The 19645-nt window shown below is 39.5% G+C and overlaps 1 protein-coding gene across 1 annotated transcript; it reads right to left on the bottom strand.

Annotated features, from left to right (window-relative positions):
* Positions 1-984: 984 nt before the first annotated feature.
* On the bottom strand, positions 985-19490 carry lingo1b (leucine rich repeat and Ig domain containing 1b). The gene is made up of 2 exons (XM_085412000.1): positions 19252-19490; positions 985-4478 (listed from the first exon to the last, which is right to left on the bottom strand). Exons 1-2 carry the CDS (start codon positions 19261-19263, stop codon positions 2619-2621), a joined length of 1872 nt encoding a protein of 623 aa, XP_085268126.1. The 5' UTR covers positions 19264-19490; the 3' UTR covers positions 985-2618.
* Positions 19491-19645: the final 155 nt, after the last annotated feature.

Raw genomic sequence — 19645 nt, 5'->3', positions numbered from 1 at the left:
TAGAGTTCAGTTTGTTACCACTCTCAGTTCTTCAGAAAATATCACTCTACTCAGTAACCTTTAGCACCTTTGTCTGAACTTTTTCCATCTGCCTGGATATCATTATGATCATAAATGAATAAAGCACATACCCTCTTTAAATTTTTGAAGATGCATCACATGAGTGGAATTTTTATTTCATGTCATTATCAATTTAAACCACTGTATTTTTTTACTAACCCCTCCACAAGCAAACAAAAGATGCTCGTGGACTTTGAAGTGGTTGTCATTTTGATCAGATCGGACAAAACTTGATGTTTTCAGGTTTTGAGTTTTTTATTGTTCTGTCAAACTGACACTCATATAAATTTCTGTTTTGGGCATCTGTTGTGATGACTATCAATCATCAAAAATTGCTCATGACTGCTTATGCAAAGAAAAAAATATGACCGGCTTAACATTTAGAACTGCGACTTTTGATCAAAGTAAACTTCTTCAGTGCGCTTCGTGTAGCTGTGCATCGTATGACTTGGAACTTTGCCGCATAGTCATGCTAACAGTAAACCTTAGCATGAAGTTCAAAAAGGCAAAAGTCTGCTTGAAGAGAGTGAGCTGGGATGACAGAAATTGAATACCATGGTTTAATAGGGTATCCCATTTTAAACATGATCTTGCTGTGGCATGCCTTTTAATTAGCAGTGCACAATTACATATACCATGTCTGTGAAAACTAGAAATTTATAGGCCATGATATGGCACTAGTTCTTAATGCACTGTAAGATTTTATGGGCTTTTGGCACCCACCAACATCAAACACCTAAAAATGAAGTTGTATTCTGTTATCTAAAAGTGCTCTACTGTGTGCCTCCTACAGAGACTCTGTAAAGATTGTTTGTAGCATAGGATATAACTCATTTGAATTCATTCATAGTACATGAGGATAAAATAAACACTCCATAGTATAAAATGTTCTTTATTTTAATAGAATTTCCATCTGTCCATCTGTTCAGTCAAGTATATTAAGAGTTAATGAACACATTATCTTCAGAGCAGACGTCAACTGTGAACGTAATTAGACAATGTAAAATCCTTATGAGGCACAAAGCTCCATTTTGTACCAAAATACTGAATATTGTTCAGCTGCATGCTGGAAAATGGGTACTTAAGGCAACAAATTAATAATGCCACCGCTTTTCATATCTAAGGTGACAATAAAATCTCAGGACTTGGATCAAATGTTCATGACTCTTAAGCTGCCAAATATGTAAACCAATAAACTTTTTAACATTTGATGATAAATTGTTATTAGAGTAATGTGAAGACAGTCGTCAAATACCCTTCTTTTTCAGTTTAGTTAAATTAAAAACTGGTTATTTAATCTGCTCTTTAGATTTTAATATGTTCAAAACCCAGCCATCAAAAGCATTCATATTGTGCCATAGCGTAATGTACAAGGAAGAATAAAATACAGGAAAAAATATGTATACCGCAACAAGTCAATACATTTAATGACAAACTTCCTTTTATTGGCTGAAAGGAGCACAAACTGTGGCTTATTTTTCTTATTCAGTGTGTTAACATGCACACTTCTAATTTGACCATCACCTGGTAAAGGAAACACACCAGGTATTGAAACTTTCTGACACAGTAAAAATGAGCCAGTTCACAAAAATGACTTGTCTGTGACAATTCATTGCGACGCAGCCTAGCATTTGAAGTGTTTAGACGTGGCTTCTAAAAGGAAAAACATAGCAGAGAACACAGGGAAAACTTCAAAACACAAATTAATGATTTTGGAAAATAGTTAAAAGGCCACAGCTCACTGACACACAGCAGGTGGTGAAGAACACTTACTTCCTCTGTCTCTAACCTGCCAACTGATTCTTAATGATGTTTAAATTTCACAGAAACAGGATATAAAAATGTGCTTTCTGGTAAAACTACAACGTCTTTGTCCTGATATGACCTTCTGATTTTTTTAATACTTACTGTGTGTAAAAATGACTTGCTTCTTTATCTGTCAAATTTAGCAGTGTTAACTATTCTCACTTTCTTCTGTTTTTTCTGGATCTCTAAAATTAAAAATATCCACGTCTTACTTGTCAGCTGCTAGTGATGGGACAAAAGGAAGCAGCTTTCAACTTTGCCCTGTAAGAAGGAGAACCTGGGCTCTAATAATGGGTTACTGTGCTTTGTTTATCCATGAAAGCAGAAATCAACAAACAGGAGCAAGATGCTAACAACAAGTCCTTTTTCTGCTGATAGAAGGACCTGCAGGCTAATCTCCCAATCCTTCCAGATAGTAATCCCTCTATCTTGTAAACTGTAGTCCATGTGCTTTGTTTAAAATATTGCCTCAATTTTGTTAGACACACAAAATTAATGAGTGCATGTTAACATACTGATTGCGTATTGCCAATACAAATTTACAGAAATTAGAATATTTCAAATTCAACACGTATTTTGTTTTGAAAGATTCAGTCCCTGAAGTAAAAAAAAAGAAAAAAGTCTAGGGTATATAGTCAAGATGCGTTTCTGCTGTGCAATTTCTATCACTCATAAAGAGAGTACATATTTGAAGCAAGTATAGTATGCATCTCGACTGCAGTTTGTAAGCTTACATGATGTCCTTTTGAGGTTCACATGATTTTCATGTTGAACTGCACCGGTGCCTCAGTTGGGCTGGCCTCCTCTGTTTCCTCTTTACGTGGCACATATTCAGCCTCTATACTTGACTTTGTATTGTCTTTCCCTCTACTCCAGAGGAACAATATTACAAGACAGAAGAGGACCACTCCAAGGAAAGAGATAAATCCCATGGTGGTTGCAATAATAAGTGTCTTTACATCAAATGGAAATGGAACTGTGGCCCGGGTCACATTAGCACCTTCATCACTAGGCTGGTTGGAAATGAAGGCAAATGTCTTGTTTGGTTGGTGGGGCCAATTCGGGGAGTAGCTATGCACAAAAAGGTGAGCAGCTTTGGTGTCGTTGCCTGCCGCATTGCTTGCAATGCACGTATAAGTGCCATTGTCCTGGATTTGGGCGTAACGCACCTCCAAAGTACCGTCATTAGAGACAGAAAGTCTTGACCTCATCGTTTTGGTAGTGATGTATTCCTTTTTCGGGGACAGCCACATTATCACAGGAACTGGATCACCCTCGGCCTGGCAAGCAAAATTAACTGTAGTTCCTTCGTCTACGTGGCTTTCTTGAACCTTGTAATCCTCGATCTTTGATTTTTTGCAGTTGAAGTAGTCAGGAGGGAGTATGTCTGGAAAATCCTTAAACTCTTTTCCTTGCACAACCTCTGGTGAAGCACACATGGGCTGTTGCCTGTTGAAGTTTAGCCTCCATCGCCGACGGAAGACCCAGAGCAAACGACAGTCGCAGGCCAGTGGGTTGTCATACAATGCCAGTGTCTCCAGGTTTCCAACTGAGTGAAAAACAGACTCCTCCAGAGTGCTCAAGGCATTGCTGGATACATTGAGTACACGGAGGTGGTTGAGGCCTTTGAAGGAGTAGGGCTCAATGGCAACTAATTTTCCACCAGCCAAATGAAAAGCCTGGAGCTTCTGTAGATTGAACAGCTGGTTCCCTTCCACAGTGCGAATGGGATTGAAAGACAGATTGAGAAAACGAAGATATCTCAGGTGACTGATAGCTTGGTAGGGGATGACGGTAAGATTACAATTTGTGATGGATAGTGAAGTGAGATTGAGTCCGAACAAGCATTTTGGGGTCATGGTATCCAGAGAAGGCATGTGAGATATCTCCAGTACTCTTAGTCGATATAGCCTCTTAAAGGAGTAATCCCTTATGACAGTGACGTTGAGATAGCGTAATCGAAGTGACAACAGGTTATGCAAATGGCTAAGGGCATCAGTGGGCACTGAGGCCAGATTGTATCCCTCAATATTGAGACTTTCAAGGTTGCTGAGTCCGTGAAATGATCGGGGTGAGATAAAAACCAGGTCATTGTCACCAACTTCCAAAGCCCTCAGGTTGTACAACTCCTGGAACATATAATCGAGCAGAATGACAATTTTGTTCTCACTTATATCCAGCTGGGTGAGGTTGTTCAGGCCTGTGAACACCCCAAGCTGAATAAGCTTTAGCTCATTGTTGCGCAAACCGAGCGTCCGAAGGTTCATGAGGTTGCCAAAAGCCCCAGGCTCAATAGAAGAAATTGCGTTTTCGTTAAGTTGCAGTTCCTCCAGCTGAGGATAATTAATGAACTCCTCAGGCCCCAGGGTCTTCAGGCGGTTCTTGCTGAGGTCTAACAGCTTTGTTTCAGTGGGGATGCCCTCAGGAAGACTTGCTAGTCTCCGTCGATGGCACACGACTGAACGCTCCTGAGCGTTGCAGTCACATCTGGAAGGGCAACCAGTGGTGGAGCCAGAAAGGACGGTGCCCAGCATCAGGAACAGGATGGGCTGCCAGCACGCCACCAAGTAGCTGTGCCCTCCTGCCTCTCCAAACACCATCCTACTGCTTACCTGTAGAAACATGGGAGGGGGGGGGGGGGGAATGGATTTTAGGAATTAAAAGGTATGTGTATTTGCATAAGTTTACATTTGTCTTATAGTAATTATCAACTTTTCATTAAAAATAAAGAAAGCACAGTAACACTGAAATGTTTTCCTATATAGAAAAGGAAGTGTTGAAATCCCATTCACACTATGTGGGGCATATTTTGTCTCCTTTTTGCAAAGTCAGTGGAAATCACAGTTTCACTTGTATGATTTTATCTGCACAGCTTCACAAAGATATAAGCCGCCTACCCCCTTTTCCTTGCGTATAATTTCATTATAGTGACTTTCCTCACAAGTAATGGAATTATCCAATCAATAAAAGGGCTTGGTCACACAGTGTAACAATCCTGCTGTGCTTCTGTCTTCAGAGTGCGCCGAAGACAATTACTGCAAATATTAGTGACACGTTGTCTCTCCACATAGACACATTTTTTTTTAAATCAGACAAAAATGCTGTGGTACATCTTTAAATGGCTCCCCCAAACATCCCATGCTGTTGCTAAGCTGTTGACCTTGAAGTGATATAAAACAGAGATTGCTGCCAAGTGGTGATAGATAGAGAGAGGAGGATTGTCAGAGGACTTTAAACCCTTATTTGATTTTGACTCAGGGGCACTTTAACTTGGTAAAACTTTCAAGCTCTACTTCTCACATCAATCACACAATTTAAGTCACAGCTCTATCTGTGGGATACAATCTTCAAAGAGCCTCATTCAAAGTGATTTTGTCATTTCATTTCATTGGTGGCCTCACCTCTGTTTTGGTTGATAATTAATCCCTTATATTTGAATGGGGAAGAAAAAGCATCTAAGTGCCTAAAGTAGTAGTATACTCTAATACATTTGAAGTAGGAAATAAAATTTCACATGATTATCAAATGATTAAAGAGAAATATCTTTGTGAGGTTTTTTCCTTCTCAAAAGTATGATAGTTCATTATGAGAGGTTAATAGTCTGTGTCTTAATATTCATCATGTTGTCATAAGATGTGGAAGATGAATAAGTGTTCCAGATCCTGTTCTTACTACAGAACAATGTAATATGAAAATGCTTCAGATTTTCTGTGCAGTGAATTTTGGGACCTGCCCGACTAGCTTAACAGGCAGTAACAGTTTAAAAAAAAAAAAAAAATTCAACTTTTTATTGAAGCTCTTTTTTCAGCGTAGCAATACAAATTGCACCTCTTATTTAATTAAAATCATGGATCTGAGGCGGCTTGGATTGTGGTCTGAGTAGTTCCAATGGGAAAATAATTGCAGCCTCCATTTTCACTTCCTCCAGAATTGTTCATTCTGCTGGCTGCTTATGTCAGACGCTATGGGCGCCAGTCCAGCATGTATGGGGATTTGTAAAAAAAGAAAGAAAAAAAAGAGGGAAAAAACATGCTGTCAGAAATAGAGGTCATCCAATTATCAGATCTGATATTCATATTTTTTTCCCACTATTATGCTGTTAAAAAACTATTCTTGATAAAGTGAATTCGTTTAAAGTGGCTTTCGTGCAGTCGCCTCTTTCTGCAGTCACCACTCTGTGTTCTGTTTGATTGGTTACGAATCCCAAATAATAGCCTTTCATTACAGATGGCTAAGGGCAAAGAGCACAGACTAGAGCGAGTGAAGGTAGGCTTCACAAATGTACGTAGCCATCAAGTATAGCGATGCAGATGTCAGGTATAGCAGTGCATTCTCATCTCAGGGCATCAAATACTGTTATTTTGATCACTGATATGACAAAGATATGCACGATGTTATCTGTGCTTTTAGACTTGAGTTGTTGCAGTATTGAATGAAGAGTGGTATTATTTTTGTGTGTTTTTTTCTAGGTGGTATCTAAAACAAACTGAACAAGAAGCACAACACACTGGAATTCTGTTATTTTTGTGGGCTACACAAGCAGATAATGGAATATTATATGCTATGCTTATGCTAGCTGCTACGCTAGCACAAGATATCCCTTAGATAAACATGCTTTTCTAGAATTATTAGCCAAAAACAGTGCAACAATTAGTTTAAAACAGCGGTCCCCAACCCCCGGGCCACAGACCTGTAAATGGTAAATGGCCTGTATTTGTATAGCGCTTTACTAGTCCCAAAGCTCCATACACAACCAGTCATCCACCCATTCACACACTGGTGATGGCAAGCTACATTGTAGCCACAGCCACCCTGGGGCGCACTGACAGAGGCGAAGCTGCCAGACACTGGCGTCACCGGGCCCTCTGACCACCACCAGTAGGCAACGGATGAAGTGTCTTGCCCAAGGACACAACGACCGAGACTGTCCAAGCCGGGGCTCGAACCAGCAACCTTACGATTACAAGCGAACTCCCAACTCTTGAGCCACGATCGCCCGGCTCCATGAGTCGTTTGGTACCGGGCCATGAGAGTTAAGGCTCGGGTGTGAAAGTTATGGTTGTCAGGGTTTTTATCAGTTTTTATCATTATTATCTTTTATCGTCAACTCAGTTTCCCTTGGTCTCTTCCCATGTGTTATGAATAAATCTTCCTTATTTTGGTACCAGTACTGATTTTATTTTGTTGTATTTATCTGCGACACCTTAAAGGCTGGTCCGTGAAAATATTGTCAGACATAAACCAGCCCGTAGGGCAAAAACGGTTGGGGACCGCTGTTTTAAAACATGGTGGTTAATGAGCAATACAAGCGTCAGAACAGTAAATGATCAAGAAGAAAAACAAATGTTTCCACTAGATAAGAAGAGATAAGCCTTCTATACTGGAAGTCTCACGTTTCTTCTGCCATAGTTTAGTCATTTAGGAAGAGACACGGAACAAATCAATTAACATAACCGCTTCCATTACATGTTCCATCATGTGAATTTTGCAAGCTTTAAACATACATGATCATTCACAGCTAAAATCGCTGATAAACTGACTAAATATTTGAAGAAAACATAGAAAAGCACAGACAAAAGGACATAAGGAGTGGCAATTTGCTGAAAGTGACACTTCTTCAGGTTAGCACAGCATGCACATATCCAGCTGAAGTAATCATTATTAGTCTCGTTTCTGCTATAAAGTCAAAATGAATTAATTTGGGCTTTCTGTTATTCAACATTTTGACAAGACTGTAATATTTTGCAGCAAAAACATCAGTTATTAGTCTTAATTACTAAAAACTGATATTGGTAACAGCTGTAAGTAATAAATAAATAAATGAAATGAAAATAGGTTAATCTCTAGACAGAATGGACACTTATTACTTGCATTTACAAATTGACTGCACGTAGCCTCTTACAAAACGTTGGCAAAATATGTTTTAATATGGACAAGCTACAGTGCACTGCATTTAAACCCCCAAATCCCATTTATAATGTAAGCACATGTTTAACTTTGATCCACTGTGTCAATTTCTAAACCTCAGATTGTAGTGAAATATTATCAAGACATAACGCGATTATCTGTTTGGCTCCAAATATGAGTTTAATCTTGTCGAGAATATGAATGAAGATGAGGTATGCCGATGTCGCTGCTGATCGAAAACAAGCAAGCTTGAATGCAGCCGTGTTTTTTTTTTCTTACTTTTTAACCAGAGTATCATGCATAATTTATGATTCAGCGTGTAGTAAGGGCAAGGGTACTATCTGTGTAATCTGGCCTTACAGTCCATATCTACTCACTGTATCACCACCTCGTTTTGACCTTGAGCTGGAACTCTGGAAACAAAAGCTGGGAAATAAACTCTCATCTGCAATCCTTGTTTGTAGTTTATAGTCTTTACATGTTAGCGTGAGCTTTAAAAAAATGCTCTCTCCTTTGAGAGAATTTTATCGCTTGATCTACTATTTCACATACACTTTGTCGTGACCCTGATTATTTCCATTCTTTTTTTGAAAGCATTGTGTAGGAGGAGAATATGAGTGGACAAGCCTTTTCTCTTCTGCCCTTTTATGACTGCTTGCATTTTTCTCTGCGGACCTCTCACCCTGTCACAGTCTTCTCTCAAAAGCATGTCTGGGCTCACCATTAGTCTCTTGTTGCCTTGAATCGCTGCATCTCCTCTCTTGTGGTGCTGTGTGGTTTGATATAGGGAAAACTGAGAGAAATGTGTGCACTGCTAATGGGTCACTGAATGTCTCCAAGTAGCATACAGACAAATGACCTATATGCATCAGTGCATACATGCCCTTTAGCTGTTTTTAGTTATTGTTAAGTACCTATTGTGTGGCATAATGTTAGAAGGTCTGTTGTAGTATTTACATTGAAAGGATGCTTCAGTGTTTTAAATAGAACGGTTATTAAACCTGTTCTACTTTTTTTCTTCTTTAGAGGTGGGTAAAATACTGTCAGTTGTAGCATCAATGTATTTGGCTAGATTTGCTAGTTTGTTTCCATGTTTCTAATCCTTAAGTATATAAGCTTGGGTCTTCAACGAGAGCTTGAGGATCCTGTGGAGTGTCTTTGCTGTTCCTAGGACTGCACTCTTCTGGAGCTGCATCTATCACTACAGCCTTCTTCCTCTGCTTGTTCAGCACTACTATGTCCGGTCAGTTTGTCTCTATTTGGAAGTCCCACAAACTCTTAGCTCGATCATGCTCAACCACCCTAGGAGGCCTAGGACTTCCAGGGCATACTCGGCACAGATCTTCCTGTATACTATGCCAACCACTTGGTCATGGTGTTCCATCTATGCCCGGCCTGCTAGCACCTTAAACCCTGCTGTTTTATGCTGGATAGTCTCAGGATCATTTTTGCACAGCCTACACCTGAGATTAGGTTGGTGTGGTAGACCACAGCCGCTATCGTTCTTGTGCCTAGAGCTTGTTTCTGTGCTTCCATGATGCTTCTGTCCCAGTATCACGGCAAACTATGTAATGGACATGCCAGTCCACCATGTCCATTTCACAGTTTGCCTCTTAAAAATGTGAAACGGACACGAATGCAGAATATGATATCGGGGGAGATAATATATTTACAGCCACAAAGACAGTACATTCCAGTGTCCTTAATCGCCAGAAACGATTAAGCTGGTTGGCTAATATGTATATACATGTAAATGTGTTAGTAATGTCTGTTCAAACGCTATCCCAAAATATCTTATGTTGGCTTGAAATAAAATATCTCCCTCAGTTGTTACTTCAGCTTACTGCAACTTCTGCATTTGTGTACATTTCACATTTTAGAGAGACATTTTGCCATATTGGGATGCATAATCGGTGCCTCTCTGATGTCTTTCATTTTAACTTTGGTATTATTAATAATAATGATAATAATAATGGATTGCATTTATATAGTGCTTTTCGGGGCCCTCAAAGCGCTTTACAATTCCACTATTCAGTCACTCTCACATTCACACACTGGTGGAGGCTACAGTTGTAGCCACAGCTGCCCTGGGGCAGACTGACAGTGTTATTGGTAGGATTTTTAACAACAGCCACTTCTTCTATCTGCCACTGGTACATGCTGTGTAGGGGCCTCTCCTTGCATGATGGTTCCTCTTTTTGCTCCTCTTCTTTCTCAGGTTTCTGCTGCCTGAGATACTAAGCACATGATCAGTTGTTGCCATCTTACTGATGTACTCATGGATTTTTGTCGTTTCATCCTGGATAGTGGCTCTGAGTGTGTGTGTCTGTGTATGTATATTCTCAACAAAATATCTCTAACTAACCTGGATGCAGGTTTGGTGGTGGTTAGCTATCTCTAGCTCGCTGCTATCTTAACTTATCCATAAGGATACGCTTATAAGAAAGATCTGTTTGCAGTCTTGGACTGCTCGAGTTTCTTTCTTTTTTTTCTGCCATCTTGAATCACCAGCTTGAGTTTGTAGACTATATTCCTTAATATAATAGATGATTTTGCTTTTTGCACTTATTGATGCACCTGCATTATGGACACGGATGACGTGTCTATATTTTCAACATAGCAGAGAAGTGCTGTTTATTGATCCATTTTTGTAGAAGTGTTTGAAACTGTGATTAAATTAGAGTTAATGTCCTCTTCTGTGAAAGTTTGATATACTTTTATTCAAACCATACTCATGTAAAACTGTATTTAGTTAAGCCAAATAAAGACTTTTGTTTATTTTAAAATTAAACATAATTTATCTTGTTCAGCTCTCATTTTTCAGTGCGTGTTCTTAACAGTGTTTTACTGTTGGGTGACCTGTAGCTTTGATTCTGCTTATTACTGCTGTGAACAATCTGCTTATTAGCATCCTTTTTATATATAACTTGTTTAGTGGCAAACATATCCCAAACAACTTTTGCTATTCTGCAATTGTTTAAAGAACAGCAAGAATAAAAGGAAAAAGCTACAGCTCAGAAGCAATAAAATAAACACATAGGATTAAGAAATAAAGATTGCCTCCACTGGCGCGTTTGTGTTCAACTGACAATAAATTGAAAGCAAACATTTAGACACCAAAAATCAAATAAATAAGATAAGCTTATGGGCTACGTGGAAGTGAAGTGTTTGTGGGAGATAAAAGCAGACATGTCTTTTAGACTATCCAGAGACGTATTTTACGATTGTGAACTTCACCTGCAGTTCAGTTTGTGATACCTTCTGTGTTCTGTCGCATACTTTAATTATCGAGACCAAAGGTTCTTCTGTCATTAATTGAATAACAAAATCAAAATGAATTACAATTAATTGTAATTAATCAGTTTACACATAGCCCAAAGTTCAGTGATTCATGATTAGCATGGGAATGTTTAAATGGAAGCATACGCTGATAGCACTGAGCCTGACATGATATTCATTGACCAGCAATAATATTAGAAGAAATACTTGCTGGGTGAGCATAAACATCTCAAAAGTATTTTAGAGTAAATGTTGCCAAATAATCAGCATCCTCCAGAAGGAGTCAGATACGAGATATCCTGTGAAAACAAATCCCCCACAGAAAGTCAAAGGTAACACTCCCTGCAAACCTAAAAAGAAACTGCATAGCCTGATTATCCACCATGCCAGGAAAAAATGCTTAAAGAACGACAAAATAGTTCAGTGCATGGGAACTACCCTTGTTGACATGCAGAAACACACCTAGGTCAGCAAACTCGAGCTTTCTATATTTGACAGAAGTGTACTCTCAGTCTCAGATTTTCATGCAGAAAGGCATTTTTGCCTCGGAAGTTGCTTCAATGAAGACGTTCACCCCTGTGCTAAATTTTGGTAAAAGACTGTCCCAGGAGGAGTTTAGGTAATTAAAGTGATCACTGAGCATGACATCAAAATGCACAAAACTTTTCCAGGCAACGGTTCATGCAAAAAGTAAAGTGTATTTAGAGTATGTATTAACCTGAGCCAATTTTATGTCTTTGTAATGCACAGTAAATCACCCACGGCTTGCTAAACCCGAGACAAAAAGTCCTTGCAGTGATACTTTAAAGTTCCAAAGGGACCTACACTCCAGATCTACCCCATAATCCATCATAACAAGTAATAAGAACTCAAACAACTGCAAAATCCATGACAGTAACACCTGGAACTTTTTCTCAGCCAACTGGTTTCGTGGAGTACTTTCGTGGAATTTTGGATATTCTGGGTCCTTGATACTAGTCTAAAACCTAAATGTGTTTCTCCAGCAAATTCGAGCAGGGACTGACACTTAAGCATTCATGACGAATACCGTAATTTTCAGTTTGACAGGTGACACTATAGATTAATGGCCTTAAAGATGGCAAGGGACATAAAGCGATCACAGCAGCATGTTCTCTACCGGCAACTGTGCCTAATAGAACAGAAAATAACGATGTCTAGGCTTTCCATCCAACTCTGTCTATTGTGGGGTACCTTTACTACACTCTGACCAACACAGAATTTATCCAGACCGTGGCTTGTAGTGGTGGTCGCAAGCCAATAAATATATATTTAATACATGCGCACTTCTAAATCCTGTTTGTGTCATCACTTGGCTCAAATCAGACATAGTATGAGAGCCTAAAACTAAAAGCAAACATTTACCTTTCCATTTGCAGCACAATAAACCAATAATTCATGCAGTCTTTTAACAGTGCTCACTTTGATGCGTGGTGCTTTTGATCATGTATGCTTTACTGCTTCAAGGGATGCCCCTTGAAGCACCTCATCAGGACCACCACTATGCTCAAAGGCACCCCAAGGGTTATGGCCAGCAGCAAGTTTGCATAAATTGCATTGTTGCAAATGTTCATCCACTACACTGCAGGTCTGGAAGTAATCATCTATAAGGCCTCTGTCATCTCCTGTGTGGTCAGTGGACGAGACTAACCTTATCACTTTTGATCTTAGTGAACCCTATTCAGTGGACCCTTTCTTTATGCTAAACACCCACGGATAAAGACTATTTTGTCTACTGGTACCAGTATTTTCTTGATAATGAATCAAGTCAGGTAATTTTTATATAAAACCACTTTCGGCTTAATGCCGATTTGAACCCATGAAATTACATGAATTGAGCCCCCCACACACCACATTTTGACACATCACAGTGTAACAAGCACTAATGATTAGAGTTCAGTTCTGTTTATTTTCATTTAGGAGCTACTGTTTGGAGTCCAGGCTTGGAGGTATGTGCAAAAAGGGAAATCTAAAGCGCTCAGTTCTGAACCTCCACCTACATGTCACACCCTGAAGAAGACTCCTGCTGAAACATGTGGGTGTCAGTCATGCTTGAATAAAAGCTTTTTTTCATGCTTTTATTCAAGCATGACTTTTATTTGAGGTATGTGTGAATAAAAGCTTAAATTTTACTGTCTTGGTTTCTGTTAACCTCAAGGTTTGCATTAATCTGACTGATATTGCAACAGTGGTGTCAGACTTTGCTTTTAAATATTACCATTAGACATTTCCCAAAATGTTAAACTCCTACACTAGAGTGTGTACAAGAAGGGAGCAGGGCTGTTTATAGGAAAACTAAAAATAACTGGGTCATGATCGGTTATGGAAAAAATGACTTGGCTGAAACACATGATATAGATTTAGAATTTCATTTGAAATAGCTGATTAAAGACATAAAACATGAGATCGGGATGGCAATCATAAATACACAGAATTGTAATCAACTGTTATTGTACACCCTAGTCTCACAGCAGTTTGTGAGTTCCTTTAATCTATTGATTTTCCTACATTATATTGTGTCCTTAAAAATGATTTTTCATGAGTCCACCGTCATGCAGTGTGTACTGATTACAAGACAAGAAAAAATATGGATTTGCATGCTGAAGGCTGATGATAGAGGAGCAAGTTTTCTTGACTTTAGACAATCCAAGTTCAAATCAAACATTTCACATGTTGTTAGTGTTAGACATCAAAAATTACCATTTGGTTAGTTTTAGAATAAAATAGGGCTTAAAATACAGCAATTGTCACATTTTGTAAAACTTTGTATTTTTGGTTGGCATGTTGACTCATGATGCTGTGTTGATGGTCCTGTCGCGAAATGTTTCCTTTTGAAATGGATTGTTTACAAAATCATGCACACCAAAAAACGTAACAGCTCATTTCTCCATATCCATGAGAACAGGCGGAAATGTAATATATTAACTTCCAACACTGCAATTGCTAGAGGGGTTGATTTGAATTTTGCTTTGTTGGAAAAACAAAACAAAACAAAACAAAAAAACTGTTTTGCAGAATTGCTAGTTTACGGTCAGTTATAAATACAGCTGCTGTCTGAAGCAGCCATTGGATTCAGAAAGTAGACTTGAAAACAAAAAGTCATAGCTCAAGAGCCTTCAAGTACTTTGGTGTTCCTATGAGTAATGTGAGCCAATACCACATTGCCCAAGGCTGACCCATGGTTACTTACTCATTCTGTATGCATCTGGATTCTTTACTTCTAAATGGTCCATTACGTACCTTCATTCTGGAGTTGGCTTGCCCTTTTTTAATAAGTGTCTTTGGGTACCTATATGTCTGACTGGCTTTACCTAGCACTCTACTCTCCAAATGATACTCTGGTCAGGTACCTTAAAATCAGTGTGTGGGAACTTCTGTGCTAGAAGCTTTAGAGCTGTGAACAGCTGCCTACAGCTTTATGGGCAGGCCAGTGAGAGCCAGAGGGACACAGGCAGACAGGCTGATGAACCAATACAATTAACTGAAAGAGAATGAAAGCTGCATACAGCGCTGTTCGTTCTCATTTTACAGTGTCATTTGATTTTGTGCTAATATGGAAAATGTCATTTAAGAGAGATTTAATTTGCTACTTAAAGACATTTTCCTTATATTTTTTATCACATTATTTTAATTGCTAATTTCATTTTTGGTCTCACAACTGATTATTTAATAACGTTAAGAGCTAATCACATCTTGTTTGACTTTTTCTGGCTTAATAGCAAAATCAGCGAGATCCACAGCGAAGGCTGACTTTAAAAAAAGATCCTTTCCAGGAAAGAAATCTACAATATACTTAACCTATTACATGGTATTGCCATGCAGATGGGTTTCTTGGTTCAGCGGCAGTCTAACAGTAGTACTACAAAAGAGGTTCTTTCTTCATTAACACCCATTCATCCTGAAAGTCAAGTAGCATGAGCTCGAAATTACACAAACCTTTATCCCCTACCCACCATTTGGGAATATAAGATGTTTGGGATGAAACTGAAAAGAAAGGGCTAGGTGCCATGCTAAAGGCATTTTACAGCAGACAAGCCTCTTATAGGCCATCATAGAAGGCACAATGAGAGATTTTGAGAGATTTTCTCACAAAATCACTTGGGCAAGTGGATACAGTACAAATATGAAGTTAGAGTGCCTTAAGATTCCAGAGGCTTATCTGTTCACTGCCCTAGTCCTTACAATTCTAAGATTACAGAAATATAGATCAGTAATCCACTGTCCTGTTTACAATGTAGGAAAAAAGACAACTGATTTTCTCTGTGATCAATTCCATTAATTCCGACTTCATATCGTTGTAAGCCATGTTATACTTGGGCTTGAGGCTGCCAATATGCAAGAAGATGAAACAACCTCCGTTCTCCATCCTACTGGCCCCTGACTGGCTCATATTTTGCATAAAGCTGTTATTATCAAATTTAAATGAAGAAGGCTGCTGCAGAGCAGCAGAACTGTGACCTTCTGAATATATTTGTAGAACGCAAATTTGACTATCCTGTGAGAGATCTGCCTTTGTCTGTCACCTCTCCATCCAGCAGACACTGTATAAACACGTAGTCTGACAGTCTTCACCCCAATCACTTCTGCAATTTCGTTTTCAGTGTAGCTGATGGTGCTCATTATGCAGCAGCATCTTCATTCACCACGGATCTTGCTTTAGAAAATGTTTTAATAGTAACACCCTAGATGTTTTCTGGCTGTTTTCTGGGACATCACAAATGAACTGTTATGTGGAGGAGTGCCCTGATTTTAGCTGTAGTGAAACAGGCTTTCGTTTGAACCCAGTATCAAAGATCAGAAAGAAATGAGGCATCAGTGACCATACAGAGGCTTTAAATAAAAATGTAACCATTCACGAAGTGTGAGGCCATTTGTGGCATTCACTTAATCATAATGGTCCCTTTTGAATGTGCTTGCAAATATAGCTTAATTGTAACTTTATCCTACATATGTTTTCTCAGCTTCTTTAGTATTTTATTTGAAATGGGGAAAACTGTAAATTCACTACACAACAAACAGCTTAGCTTTGATGATCTGCTCTTGATCTTACTGTCAGAAAAATAGCTGTTTTCAGGATTATATACACATGACTACATCGCAGATTATTAAACATGTGATAACGTGGAACAAAGCAGTGTGAAAAAGCAGAGTCTCTTTGATTGTGCTTATTGGGTTATATTTTGTTTGGAATGGAGCAGATTGTAGCATGTGTGCTGCTCTTGTCTTTATTAAGGCAATTTTAGGGGTTGTAAGGGTAGCCAGTACTGCCCAATCTAATATATCAGTAGCTGCCTGGGAAGGAGAAATAGTCGGAAAAGAAGAAAATATGCTCATTACACATGTATTTGTTGTGGATCGCAAACAAACATAAGATATCTCTCCCTTGAAGCTGTGTACTTGTATGAGATCATAATTTTAAGGAGGTGCTGCAGATCAGTAACATGTTCCCCTGAAAACATTTATACATATTACCAATAAAATATGCCAACTTGTAGGTCTAAATGATTATTTTGGCTTGTTTGCCTCTGACTTCACTGCAACCAAAGTGCCTTTGTTGGCTAAAACTAATCAAAACCGTGGTCCCTGGAGTCAAGGTGTTGGATTCCACCATCTACTCTATCCACCCTTCTGCATGACCAGTGTGGTAGTGCTTCATTCACGCACTAAAACATCGCCCCTGAAAGGAATCCGGCCAGCTATTTTGCCAGAAGTAAATCAGATAATGCTGGAGAATTTTAGAAGCATTGTTTCTTGGTAGCACTTTATTGTGTTTTTATTGAGATGTCACCATAAAGCAAGTTTAGAGTCCTCTTTGTGCATGCATCATGTTTTAATTATAACAATTCTGTGCATGTATTGATACACAGAGTAACATTGCAAGTTTGAGAAGAAGATCCAAAAATTCTATCCACATTTTTTGATCTCATACCAATAATTTTAAATATCTACTGAATGTACCCTGCTCAGTAAGTCCAAGTTCCCTGTGGCTGTGATAGAGCGACGAGCATCTCAGAGCCTATGTGTCTTTTCTATTAAGTCATATGCATGCATACGTCTGTCAGGTACTCTGTCGCTGCCTTTAACGCTCAGAGACAGGAATGTAGTTTACAGTTAATATGAACAACTAAATGAAATGACTGATCTGATCAATACAACCTGTTAATGGCAGCTACACTGTAAACAATGCTTAAAATAGTTACTGATTTGAGGATTGGTGTCACATTATTATCCCTTGCAACCATCAAATCCTTATTATTTAGTTACAAAGAGGTTTGCCTGCAGTCGTATTGTTTTCTTAGTCACGTCATAGTCCTTCCATTTTCACCATCCTAGTAAATAAAAGCTTTTTTTTCACTTAGTAAGGAAACTGTCTGGAAATGTCTTTCTGGTGCCTTATCTTTTTAGACTCCTAAAGCGAAGGAAGCAGCTAATTGTTTTCTGCTTTAACTGTTGCTTTGGATGCTTAGCTAGCATCTAATATGAAATGAACCACACATTATTTCAGTGCGACTGGCTTCCACTGGTTTGTCGTGTTACCATTTTTTTATGGCTGAAATATTGAGTCTCTCATTAAAGCCTGGGCCATTACTCAGATGGTTTGAATAGCAAGTCTGACACACGCAGGTGCCTACAGAGTTAACAGTTACAGCTGTTTCATATCTGGGCTTCACAATTTAGGCACTGAGGTATTACAAAAAAGTTCTGAAATGTGCAAATTTGTCAATCACTGTTAATTTCACTGGAATCCAGGACAATACTAAAGTGTTGCTATACAGATAGAATGTAAACGTATATGATACGCAATCTGTGTATTTCACAGCACAGTCACACAGAGTTACATACTCTGGCAAACAAAACAAGCTGATACTGACAATATGTGGCGTGGATTGCTGAATAACTGTGTGAACAATAGCAGTGACAGATTCAATCACCCAGCTGTTCACCAGCTATAATCAGACATCTCAGTCCTAAACGTGCCTCGCTTATTTCACTTCATCAAATTAGGCTTGAATACTTTGAAGCTGCGGACGTGCACACAGTGACAAGCATAAATATCAACCCCCACCCCCAACCTCAAAAGTAGAGAGTCAAATCAGCCACTCTAACCTGATTACAGGGACCCAATTAAAAGCTTTGTCTAGCTCATAAAATGTTGACGTGAAGAGCAGAGCCTATCAGCCCATCACTCAGAGATTGTCGGGGGTCTGTGGCTTGGAGAGGTTGTTAGCACTGTTGAGAACAGAGAGGAAGAGTCCCCCCCCCCCCCCCCCCCCACCCATACCATTGCTGTCTGCCTGCTGAAGCGTTGCAGCCATGATTACGAAGATGCAAATATAACAGGCAATAAAAATTAAAACTGAGCGATCGTTCATTTGACCTGCATAAATAATCAAACAAAGTCACCCCCCCCCCCCCCCCCCCACACACACACACACACACACACACACACACACACACATATCCCACGCCCACCCTCTCCATCAACACTGCCCGCCATCCATCTGCTGAATGTAACCTGTGGCAAATCAAGCACCTGCATAGGATCCCTCTTTTGCCACTGGAAATGGCCAACAGCAAACTGCTGCCGAGAATGTGTAAGTGTCAGTCTGGATGAGTTTATTGGCATTTGAAGGAACACGAATGCAAATGAGCAGACTAGGAAGCAGCAAGAAACCAACCTGGCAGAGCACAACACACACTCTATTGCTCAGATTCACACCTTTATTTGGGCTCTAAAGAGCCAGGAAGCCAGGATATATGAGTTGGATTTGGGGTTTTGTTTTTTTATGGATCCATCCAAACTCTCAGAGTATAATGTGTTCAGTGTGCACTACACATTCATATACACACACCATGGGAGATATCTGAGCTTCATATTGAACAGTGAGATGTTATAAGCACACACCATATGTGTGTGTGTTCCCTCAGTACAAACCCAGATTGAACAGAAAAACAGCAAAATGAAATCCATCTGAATGACAAAGCACAAATAACAATTGGAGTTCTCCTAAGAGTAAAATTCTTATTCTTTATATCCCCCGCCACATTTGCATATGATACACAGTTTTATTCTTGACATTAATTTGCTCCCTGGCGATCCTCTGGCCCCACCACTGCACCATAATAAATCTGATCCAATGACTCAGTGCTCAAAGCCCACCATAGAGACAGAGTACTTACCAGGACTGTCATGCAGAGAATTCTAATTCAGGCAGCTCCATGTTGCCAAGGAAATTCAAAATGCCTCCAAAAGCATGGAGACAGGGATGCAGGATTCAAGACAGGCTAGATTCAAATGGCAAAGAGGGATATATGCCGAGATGTGAATCCCTTGTCTGAGGGGCATTTGAGAAAATGCCTCCGTCCTCTCCAGATGCGCTAAATCCGGCAGCACTGATAGGCTGACATGTAAACACACAGGCAGCTCTGCTGGCTCACACACGCTCACATACATGCTGCACCTAGCAGAGACAGAGAGGAAGAGGGAGGGGCAGCTGATGAGAGAGGTGGAAGGAGGAGCTGCAGTGCTCTGGGAGAATGAGAGGCTCAGAGCACAGGCAGTGAGGGGAGTTGA

Source organism: Rhamphochromis longiceps, linkage group LG1 (assembly GCF_057381845.1).
Source record: "Rhamphochromis longiceps isolate RC_006_pf linkage group LG1, R_longiceps_female_GT1.1, whole genome shotgun sequence".
NCBI classification, from domain to species: domain Eukaryota; kingdom Metazoa; phylum Chordata; class Actinopteri; order Cichliformes; family Cichlidae; genus Rhamphochromis; species Rhamphochromis longiceps.
This window is presented reverse-complemented; position numbering and strand designations above follow the sequence as displayed.